Raw genomic sequence first — 12,352 nt, forward strand, 5'->3', positions numbered from 1 at the left:
TTTAAAATGTTACTCAAATGTACAAAAGTCTTTATGGCCTCAAGGCCTTAAAAAAATGGCTAGACATAAACTGTACAATATGGTGGTGAAAAGTCACAAGTGCTGAGTACTTAAAATGTTGCTACTCCAAATTGATATGTTCTTTAAGTATAGAATATACACAAGGATTTCAAAGACTTAGTATGGAAAAATATTGAAAAATATCTCATGAATATTTTATGCTGTTTTTAATTGAAATAATATTTTAGATATGCTGGGTAAATATATCATCAAAATTAATTTTATCTGTTTATTATTACTTTGCATAATGTAGCTACCAGAAAATTCAGAATTTATTTGTAGCCCACATTATATTTCTATTGAACAGAACTAGCCTCGCCCAGAGCATACTTTGTTACATGAATGTCTCCTTAACTTTTAAGTATGAAATTAAATGTTTCTTCTTCATAAAGTCTTTCTTTGTCAAAATAGCTATTTTTATCCAAAGTAGGTTCTACTCTCTATTATGCTCGATTTTTCTTCATAAAATTTTTAATAACTTGTAATTTTAAAATATTGACCCACCGTTTTTATCCACATCCCATAATCACAATAAGCTCCATGAAAATGGAAGAGATGTCTGCTTTATATTTATCACCATCCCAGGTATAGTAACTGTTTGATGAATGAATGAATGAATACATACATACATTTTACTGATTTTGAAACTAAGATCCAGAGAGGTAAGTGAATTGCTTAAATTTACACAGTTAATGAGTAACTGATGGAACCAAGATTCCAACACAAATCTTCTGGGTCCCACTCTGATGAATTTTCCATCATACAGCATTGCCATCCTTGGCAGATTCATCAATATTGCAATTTATGGGTTTTTTTCCCATCTTCCATCATGCTTTATCTTTCACCTCTCTCATTGGATTAAACAAAGATCTCACAGCACCAAGGTTAACTGGCTGTGAGTGCTGTTATATATTTGATCCTTAGGACCATTAAAACCCTTCCAAGGTCCCCTTAACACAATTCAACCTGAGACTCCAGAAACCAAGATGAGCAAGGGCTATCAGAAAAATCTTTATTTCAAGCACATTTTTACTACTTTCATGACCTTGGGACATAGAAGGAGCTGATTAAAGAGAAGCTTTATAAGAAAGAAAGCTACATCCTAATTATAATAACAATATTTATTTTTTATAAGCTCTAAGCTTTTTTATAATCAGTAAAATTGTCAACCATACCCTAGCCCCTAGGCATTTCTGGAAATTAATATCAGTGCCTGAAGAATAGACTTACTTTATTGAGGTTTTAAAATCACTTCTACCACAGTAACTTTCAATCATCTACCTACCTTGGTCTTTTCTCCATGTGTCAATACTATTTCCTCAATGGAAAGGATCCTGTTGCTCAAAGGGAGGTCACTTTTCAAAGTCTCTTTGGAAAGATATATACGTTTGCCCCGTTCCGTACAACTGGTAAAGAAAGAGATGGCATTTTCAGTCTTTTCACCTCAAAGGTTACAAGCAATTCAGAGAGTATATTCTATTAATCAGGGAAGGACTTTTACCAGAGAATCCTCACAAGTCTCCTTTATTATTGAATAAAATAATTTGAATCTCATCTAGGTTAAATGCAAATAAATCAATGATTTGGTGCTATTTTTTAATATATTGTTTAAGATTTATATGTTGTAAACTAAATATCCAATGCAACAGTGCTAAGTGGTGGGACCTTTAATAGGAAATTATTAAGTGATGCTCTCATGAATGGATTGAAATTATTACCATGGTAGCAGTATTATGATAAAGATAAAGTCTGCTATAACTTGCTCTTTCATTCTTTCTCCCTTCCCCCTTCTGCTACAATTCAGTGCTGCACTAAGGCCCTCACCAAGTTCCAGAGCCATACTTCTGAAAGTTCTAACTTGTATATTCATGAGTTGAATGAAATTCTACTGCTTATAAATTACTTAGTCTCTAATATTCTTTTATAGACACACACAGAAAGACAGAGACAGAGAGATGGAGAGACAGAGAGATAGTTCTAGATAGTTCGAAATTAGAAGATAATAGAAGATAGTATGTTCATGAAAGACCTTTCTGAGGAAGTGACTTTTGAATAGAGTCCTGAAAGAAACATAAACCATGAAGATTTCTCAGGGAAAACAATTTTAAGTGGAGTAAATAGCTATTTCAAGTGTACTGATCCAGAAGCATACCTTAAGTGTTGAAAAAACAAAAGGTCCATATATGTAATTTGAAGAAAAATGGATGGATCTCATGAGAATAATGGAGCTAGATAAGCCAGAGTCACAAAGTCAAAGACCATTAATTCTCTCTCATGAGTGGAAGCTACAGAGAAAAGAGAACTCATGAAAATAGAAGGGAGACTAGTAGAGTTGAGGAAGAAGAAAAGGTGGAGGGAAGAGGGGAGGGAAACATGAGCTACTGGAGAATGAAACTGAATTACGTATATGTATATGTCACAATGAATCTGACTATTATGTATAATCATAATATACCAATAAAAATAAATTTCAGTTAGCTCAGTTACCTTCTGAGAACATTAGAGAAAATAGGAATTTGTGAATCCAATTTCAACAAAAATCTTTGTGTATCTGGTGGCTTGGATTAAAAATTCATAATGTCAAAAAAAGAATAAAAAAGGTCCATTTAGCTGAAGTTTAGCTGAGCTCAAAATTTGAGTATTTTTCTACTTTCTTGTTTCTAGACTATTGTAGAATTTGAAGCCATTTGAGATTCTCCTTTACTTTTACCTCCTTCCAAATGAACTTGCCTGATCTGAAACTTATGCAAAGAAGAAAGTGTCAAAGGAGCAGAGTTCTAGGCATTTGTTGTTCAATTAAGATCCACAGGAAGGTACATTACTGGAGTACTGAACTTGTACTCAGCAGATATGGAATTCATATCCAGGCACTGTTAGGTCTTTGTTCTGACAACTTACTTGCCCTTCTGAGCTGTTTCTTCAACTGTGGAAGTGGAACTAATATTCGCTACCCTATGGGCTTGTTTAAAGAATTCAGTGAGGATTGAGTTTCAAATGAATGTGTCTGACAGGAACTAGAATTTCTCCTAGAATATAGTAAGTGTTCAGTAATTGTTAACTTAATGAAAATTTTGTTTGGAAAGGCACTTCAAAAAGGCACTTATGTCAGAAAAAATATTTACTCAGTCCTTCTCTTTTCCTTCAGATAGAAAGGTGCAAGAAGTTCAGTGTAGTAGACAAAGAAGAATGAAGTGAAGGGAGGGGGATGGGTAAAGGAAGGACACTTTCCTATGTACATACATGAATATAACACAGCGAATCTCATCATTGTGTACATCAAAAGAAATCAATTTAAAAAATACCTATGGGTAAATGGCAGAAAGATCACCAAAGGGAAGGGAACAGGGAGTGAGAGAAGAGTAAAGAGAAGTACTGAAAACTTAATTAGAACAAGATATATTCCATGATTTTATAATTGTGTCAAAATGGATTCTACTCTCATGAATAACTAAAAAGAACCCATTTTTTAAAAGCAACAGAGTGTGAGGGCAATCTGGCTGCAACATCCATCACCCTATTGGTTTCCAGGGTTGATTCAGCTGATCTGACTGGATAGGCAGGTATCCCCTTCCTCCCTCACTGCTTCTTGTTTCTCCTTACCAAAGTTGAGTCCTTGGTCAAAGAGAATGACCGTCCCTGATAGAGGAGGAACATTCTTCAGTCAAGGATATATGAGTAGCTGCACTGCCCTCCAAACAAGCTCGTTAAAAAGGTACAAAAATAATGCAACTAGTTTCACTGCATTTCAATCAAGTGAGAGCAACAGGTGTGAATTAGGGATTATAGAATGTCAGAATGAGCAAGGGCACTAAACAAAACCAAAAGTGAGCAAGTAGGCAGCACTACTGTTACCATCCTCAAGAATGCCTACTGTGAAGAAATAAGGATGCTTCCAAAAGAGTTGTAGGCAGGGAGCAACTAAATGTAGTTCTCTTATGGAAGTTTGTTGGACAGTACTTGTAAGAGAGACCAAAAGCCCCTCCTACCTGAAGATCTAGATCTTGGTCTGAGAGCCATATTCCCTACATTCCCTCTGAGTCAAGGCCTCTCTACCCAAAGCTAAGCTAGCTCCTAGTTATTGCCCACTCATGACTATGTGCTCAGAACTTCACTTGAATTCAGCACAGTGCAGCAATGACTTAATCAGATTAACTTTCCTGATCAGAAAATATGTCATCCTTTAGACATTACCTAGAACTCAGATAAACTGTTTATAGAACTTCAGATTTATTCCAAGGCATAGAATTTCTGGACTATAGCAGGCCTGTAGAGAAATTTTATGATATAAGATAGTTTAGTATTGACCATGTATTCTTTTTTAATTTTTTTATCTGTTCTTTTTAAACCAAGTATTCTTAAATGCTAATTATTCTGGAATTTGAGGCAATTCATTTGGTCTCCCTGAATTTTCCATTTCCTTTCTCTGATTTTTATAGTAGGCACTTTCAACTCCTTGTTGAAGAAGCTACTCTGAAATGGAGCTTATTGGATGAAACCAGAAAACAAAGTATTTAATATGTACTAGGAATAGAGTGGGGTTCTGATAAATAGAAGTTCAAAGGGCTAATAGTCAGGGTAACTTACTCTCATTGTTATTTCTGCTTTTTACTGTGTTGTGATAAATGAGTCATTTCTTGGAAAATTGGGAATGGAATCACTATTTGACCGAGCTGTCCCTCTCCTTGGTCTATACCCAAAGGACTTAAAAACAGCATACTACAGGGACACAGCTACATCAATGTTTATAGCAGCACAATTCACAATAGCTAAACTGTGGAACCAACCTAGATGCCCTTCAATAGATGAATGGATTAAAAAAGTGGCATATATACATAATGGAATATTACTCAGCAATAAAAGAGAATAAAGTCATGGCATTTGCAGGTAAATAGATGGAGTTAAAGAAGATAATGCTAATTGATGTTAGCCAATCCCAAAAAAACAAATGCTGAATATTTTCTTTGATGCAGGGAGGCTGATTCATAGTTGGATAGGGAGAGGGAGCATGAGAAGAATAGAGGAACTCTAATTAGGGCATAGGGGTTGGAGGTGAAGGCAGGGGGCATGGGGTTAGAAATGATGGTGGAATGTGATGATCATTATTATCCAAAGTACATGTATGAAGACACAAATTGGAGTAAATATACTTTGTATACAACCAGAGATATGAAAAATTGGGCTCTATATGTGCAATAAGAAGTGTAATGCATTCTGCTGTCATATATAAATAAAAAAATTTAAAAATTAAAAAAAATGAGTCATTTATCCCCATTTTGCTTCTCTGTCTTCACTGTTTACTGAGAAAGAGGAATCCCTTTCTTCCATCCTACACAAGGATCATAGTAAAATAAAATGACTGTATTTGAATATAAAGATGCTGACAAATTTTTGAGCCATGATTACTATCCCAATAAGACTTATCATAGGAGTGGTTCTGAAACAGATAAGACATGTCCACTTCCCTAGCTCATTACTGAATTTTTCTGTGCAATGACAGATGTTTAGAAATCTTCCCTGTTTTGTACCATTCCTACTAAAGTATCAGTTCACAAATTACACCTAAATGCCACTGGTTATTTTAAGCTGTGACTTTGGAAGGAGAGAATCGTCCAAACCCTGGAGCTTGGGCATTGTTGGAGTACTTCCTCCTTTAGTTTCCTTGGCCCCATCCAATATCCCTGATCCCAGGAGCTCTCATATCAGATTAAAGGGAAAAAAATGTTCTGCTAAGATCTTGAGTCTGCCAGATCCATATGTAGCTCAGTAAATCCAGAAGATCTAAAATTGTGCCAGGTCCTTGGGCATGAAAGTCACTTACAATTCATCTGTCTGGCTACAGGGCTCCCAGGCCCACATGAAGGAGGGTGAAGGCAGGCCACTTGCAGTACAGCGAAGGGTGTTCTCACTTCCCAGGAATACTGCATTATTAGTCTTCAAGTCTGTATCCTTCTCATAAATCTTAGGTTTTTCTAGAAAAGAGGAGAAAAGAGCAGATATTTTTATCACACACTAAGGCTGACATTTTAGCTGGTACTCCCAGTACAGGTATCCCAGTGATTAAAACATTGAAATGCTTCTACATCAGCTTATAAGTAGTTGATATCTTCATCCTTCTGAGAATCTACTTCCCTCTATCACCACCCTAGTCAAACCTTACCCAGGAATTGTCACTCCTCCTATTGATAGGGGGCAAGTGGTGGGAATATGAAGTTAAAGGAAGAATTCTATAAAACGTGACCACTGTGCTGATCCCCAACTGCTTTCTTTAACAAGAGGCAATTTACCCATAGACCTGCCTGGCTTAAGGGAACAAGATATGTCATATTCTTCAGAAAATTACCTGTTATCTGCAAGAGAAATGCAGGCCCAAAATAATGCCAATAAAAGGAGTGTTATTCTGAAAGGGTGGACATTTGTGACCCTTTTCATAAACAAGATCCCAGAAATCAGGGAGATAAGAAAAATCCCACCTTATCATAACTTCTATAAGAAAGTATCGTTAAGAATCCAATTAGAAATACCATTATCTCATACTACACAAAGGCTTCAAAAATATACATTGGAAAAAAGACAGTCTCTTCAACAAATGGTGCTGGGAGAACTGAAAAGCCATATGCACCAAAATGAAACTAAACCCCTGTCTCTCACTATGCACAAAACTCAACTCAAAGTGGATAAAGCACCTAGGAATTATACCAGAGACCCTGAGCCTAGTAGAAGAAAAACTAGGCCCAAATCTTCATCATGTCAGATTAGGCTCTGACTTCCTTGACAAGACTCCTAAAGCATAAGAAATAAAATCAAGAATCAATAAATAGCATGGATTCAAACTAAAAAGCTTCTTCTCAGCAAAAGAAACAATGAAGTGAAGAGAGAGCCTACATTTTGCGAGCAAATTTTTGCCACATGCATGTCAGATAGAGCACTAATCTCCAGGACATATAAAGAACTCAAAAGTTAACATCAAAAAAACAAATAACCCAATCAATAAATGGGCTAAGGAGCTCAACAGAGACTTCTCAGAAGAAGATATACAATCGATCAACAAATATATGAAAAAATGCTCAACATCTCTAATAATTAGAGAAATGCAAATCAAAACTACTCTAAGATTTTATCACATGCCAGTCAGAATGGCAGCTATTAAGAATACAAATAATAGTAAGTGTTGGCGAAGATGTGGGGGAAAGGGTACATTGATGGTGGGACTTCAAATTGGTACATTTCCTCTGGAAAGCAGTGTGGACATTCCTTGGAAAATTTGGAAAACTCCTCCGTCTATACCCAAGGACTTAAAATCAGCAGTGTAAAGCAGCCACATCAATGTTTATAGCTCAATTCACAATAGCTAAATTGTAGAACCAAACTAGATGTTCTTTAGAGTAGATGAATGATAGAGAAACTGTGGTATATATACACAGTGGAATATTACTCAGCATTAAAAGAAAATAAAATTTATGGCATTTTCAGGTAAATGGATGGAGTTGGAGAATATTATGCTAAACAAAGTAAGCCAATCCCCCAAAACCAAAGGCCGAATGGTCTCTCTGATAAGTGTATGCTGATCCATAATGGGGGCAGGAGGGCATGGGAAAAAATGGAGGACCTGTGATTGAGCAAAGGGGAGGGAGGGGAAGGGAAGGGACATGGGGGCAGGAAAGATGAGATGGACATCATTACTCTAGGTACATGTATGACTGGACATATGGTGTGACACTACATCATGTACAACCACAGAAATGAAAACTTGTGCTGTAATTGTGTACAATGAATCAAAATGCATTCTGCTGTCATGTATAACTAATTAGAATAAATAAATACATTTTAAAAATATGTTGAAGACAGCAATCATATTACATTCAGAATGGGGGTTCAGATCACAAGCTTAAGAACAACTGTAGTTCTCACAGGTAACAGTCTGTGTGGCTTGAGAGAGTGATGAATCCTCTGTGGAACTATTTCATGGTCTCTAAGTGAGGCTAATAACTGGGGCTGCTTAATGGTATGAGGATTTAATAAATGCTCATGTGAAAAAAATAATTCAACTAGACTTAGAAAATATTTCAGAGTTAAGTTCATTTGCAAAATTACTTCATAGAAGGATATTTTGAAGTCTAAATTTTGATTTTGTACGTTGAAAAAAATATGACTTGTCAAGAAAGAGGTCAGTCATCTTATTTCCAGTTCAAACAATATGTCTGTCTCCAACGTTAGGCTCTGTGAGCACCTATAATTTGCTAATCAGCATTAGTTTATAAAGAGAAGAAATTCATGAACATAGGCATACAGTGAATTAGAGGAAAGGAATCAAGGGGGAGGTAGGAAATATGGGATAGAAAACAACAATGGAATGAGATTGACTATGCTATGTGCATATCTGAATATATCACAATAAATCACAGTTTTATGTATAATTATAATGCACCAATTTAAAAAAAAATAAGTAGAAGATCGGTAGAGGGAGGAGATGAAGGAGATGAAGGAGAAGGAAAGAAGGGGAAAATGAAGTACTGGGTAATGAAAATGAAGCAAATTATGTTATGCACGTATGAATATGTCACAATGAAATTCACTGTCATATATAACAATAATACACTAATAAAAATATTTTAATATAAAAAATAATCAAATTAGAACCTGACAGCATAGGTCAAGGTGACTTAGAGATGTCATGACAGTGGGAACTTGAAAGTCTGATGTTATCCTGCTGTCAGTCAAACGTCAAGAGGTGGACTTGGGCAGGACTCACTGGAAACTTCTCTGAGATCCCTAATAAAACTGAAGTTCAGGAGAGGCACAAGGTCCCTCCCCCTCTGAGAGGACTCACCCCCTCCCTTTAAAGTGTCCCCTTCCATTTTCCTATTCAATCTCATTCCATTCTTGTTTTCTATCCCATATTTCCTACCTCCCCCTTGATTCCTTTCCTCTAATTCACTGTTCTCCTTCTATTTTCATGAGTTCCCCCTTTTTATAAACTAATGCTTATTAGCAAGTTATAGCTGCTGGCAGAGCCTAATGTTTGAGACAAACACATTGTTTGAACTGGAAATAAGATGACTGACCTCTTTCTTGACAAGCCATTATTCCAGGCTATAAACTCATGCCTGTAACTCTGAACTAAAATGTCTGAAATATTTCAGACTTGATCAAAAGAATCAGGGTTTGAAGAGAGGGACATTCATGCTGCCTCATTTTTCCAGAACGTCCCAGCCTTGTAACAGTATAAGGTCCCCTTCCACATCATGGGAATTCTGTCTCCTCCAAAACAAATCCCACACCGATCAATCTTCCCTTTCATAATTGTATGTAAATTTTATTCTTCAGGTTTGTGAGAGAAGAACCCAGAAGAAAATTGATGAAACCTGCAGCCTGCACAGACCCCATCTGCCAGAAGAAGTGAAAATATAATTTCATCTTAAAACTCTGGTTTCACCATGATACCTCCATGGAGCAAAAACTAAAGGACTGTGGGCTGGGGTAGTAGCTCAGTGACAGAATGCTTACCTAGCATGTGAGCCACTAGGTTTGATCTTTAGCATTGCACAAAAATCAACAAATAAAATAAATGCATGCTACCCATCTACAACTACAAAATTATTTTTAAAATAAAGCATTAATATACAACATAGCAGAGGCCTCTTTTGACTGTTATTCTATATTATAAGAACATTTAACATGAGATCTACCTTCATACCAATTTTCTAAATATATAATATAGTATTGTTAATTATGTTGTGCAGTTTGATTTCTAGGACAAACTCACCTTGCATAATTGAATTGTCATACCCTTTAACTAGTAACTCCCTTTTCCCCAGCCAACTCCATTCCATTCTCTTCTTCTATGGTTCAGAGTAATTTAGAAGGCTCCTATAAGTTGAATTACGTAGCATTTCTTATTTTATGTCTAGATTATTTCATTTAGTACAATGTCTTCCAGGTTCATTAAAGTTGTCACAAAGGCAGGATTATTCTTTCATTTTAAAACAATAATATTCAAATACATGCATTTATAGTTTTAGCCATTCACCTGTTGATGATCAATTATATTGCTTACATTCCTTGACTATTGTGAATAATGCTACTATGAACATGGAGTGTAGATATATATTTGGATTCTGATGTTTTAAAATTATATATTGAAAAATAATGTATATATTATGGGGTAAAAAGTGAGGATATATGTCTACAATGTATAATAAGTAAATAAAGCTAATTAACATATTTATCTCCTCAAACACATCACTTTTTAGTATGAATACTTTAAATTTACTGTCTTAGCAATTTTAAAATTATAGTATGTAAGCAGATCTCAAAAAAAAAAAAAACATTTCTCTTTTCTAACTGAAACTTCGTACCTTTGTACCAACATCTTCAATCTCTCCATACCCCTGGTCCCTAAGAGAAACAATTATTCTATCTGGTTTTATTAGCATGATGTTTTAAAATTCCACACATAAATGCAATATTTGTCTTTCTATGCCTGATTTTTTTCATTTATCATAATGTTTTCTAAGGTCATCCATGTTGTACAGAATGAAAATATTTCCCTCATTTTTAAGGAAGAATATTATAGGGTGTGTATGCATATATACATATTTCTTTATCCATTATAACATTGATGGACACAGATTAATTGCATAAGTTTGGGTCTGTGAATAATGCTGCAATAAACATAGGAGTACCAATATCCTTTCTACATAGTGATATAATTTTCTTTGGATAAATACCCAGAAGTGAAATTGCTAACCATAGGGTAATTCTATATTTAGAGTTCAGAGGAACAATCATACAGTTTTCCAGTGACTATACAAATTTACAGTTTTCCCAACAGGGTCCAAGTCTTGCCTTTTACTATATATTCATCAGTATTTACCTTTAACTTTTTATAAACAATCAACTGATAGGTGTAAGGTAATATACAACTTTAACTTTCACTTGCCTTATGATTAGTGAGTTGAGCATGTCTTATGTATCTTGGGTAATTTTTATATATTCCTTCAATAACTTTGTGTTAAGGACTTGCCTATTTTTATTTTTTATTGATTAAAAAAATAAATGACAACGGAATGCATTACAATTCTTATTACACATATACAGCACAAATTTTTATATCTCTGGTTGTAAATAAAGTATGTTGACACCAATTCATGTCTTCATACATGTACTCTGGATAATGATGTCTATCACATTCCACCATCCTTGCTAATACCCTGCTCCCTCCCTTTTCCTCCCAACCCTCTGCACTATCTAGAATTCATCTATTCCTCCCATGTTCCCCTCCCTACCCCACTATGAGTTAGCCTCATATCAGAGAAAACATTCGGCATTTGTTTTTTTGGGGATTGGCTAACTGCACTTAGCATTATCTTCTCCAACACCATCCATTTATCTGAAAATGCCATGATTTTATTCTCTTTTATTGCTGAGCAAAATTCCATTGTGTATATATGCTACATAATTTTTAGCCATTCATCCACTGAAGGGCATCTAGTTTGGCTCCACAGTTTAGCTATTGTGAATTGTGCTGCTATAAACATTGATGTGTCTGTGTCCCTGTAGTATGCTGTTTTTAAGTCCTTTGGGTATAGATGGAGGAGAAGGATAACTGGGTCAAATGGTGGTTCCATTCCATGTTTTCCAAGGAATCTCCATATTGCTTTTCACATTGGCTGTACCAATTTGCAGTCCCACCAGTAATGTATGAGGGTACATTTTTCCCCACATCCTTACCAACACATATTGTTGTTTGTCCTCATAATAGCTGCCATTCTGACTGGAGTGAGATGATCTCTTAGAGTGATTTTTATTTGCATTTCTCTAATTGCTAGAGATGATGAACATTTTTAAATATTTGTTGATTGATTATATATCTTCTTCTGAGAAGTGTCTTTTCAGGTCCTTGGCCCATTTGTTGATTATTGTTTTTTCTTTTTGGTGCTTAGCTTTTTGAGTTCTTTATATACCCTAGAGATTAGGGCTCTATGTGATGTGTGAGGGGTAAAAATTTGTTCCTAGAATGTAGGCTGTCTGTTCACCTCACAGATTGTTTCTTTGGCTGAGAAGAAACTTTTTAGTTTGATTCCTTCCCATTTATTGATTCATGGTTTTAATTCTTGCAGTATAGGAGTCTTATTAAGGAAGTTGGGGCTTAATCCCACATGATGAAGATTACGACCTACATTTTTCTTCTATTAGATGTACAGTCTCTGGTTTAATTCCTAGGTCCTTGATCCAATTTGAGTTGAGTTTTGTGAATGGTGATAGGGTTTAATTTCATTTTGTTGCATATGGA

At 35.4% G+C, this 12,352-nt stretch overlaps 1 protein-coding gene across 1 annotated transcript in view; it reads right to left on the bottom strand.

Annotated features, from left to right (window-relative positions):
- The window catches only part of LOC113199412 (vascular endothelial growth factor receptor kdr-like), a 308,409-nt gene that overhangs the window by 167,991 nt on the left and 128,066 nt on the right, over window positions 1-12,352 (bottom strand). The window contains exons 11-12 of the mRNA XM_077793590.1: window positions 5,879-6,029; window positions 1,346-1,466 (exon numbers count right to left, since the gene is read on the bottom strand). Of these exons, the coding sequence (XP_077649716.1) occupies window positions 1,346-1,466; window positions 5,879-6,029 (272 nt within the window). The remainder of the gene's footprint in view (window positions 1-1,345; window positions 1,467-5,878; window positions 6,030-12,352) is intronic.

The sequence above is a fragment of the Urocitellus parryii genome, chromosome X, assembly GCF_045843805.1.
Source record: "Urocitellus parryii isolate mUroPar1 chromosome X, mUroPar1.hap1, whole genome shotgun sequence".
NCBI lineage: Eukaryota > Metazoa > Chordata > Mammalia > Rodentia > Sciuridae > Urocitellus > Urocitellus parryii.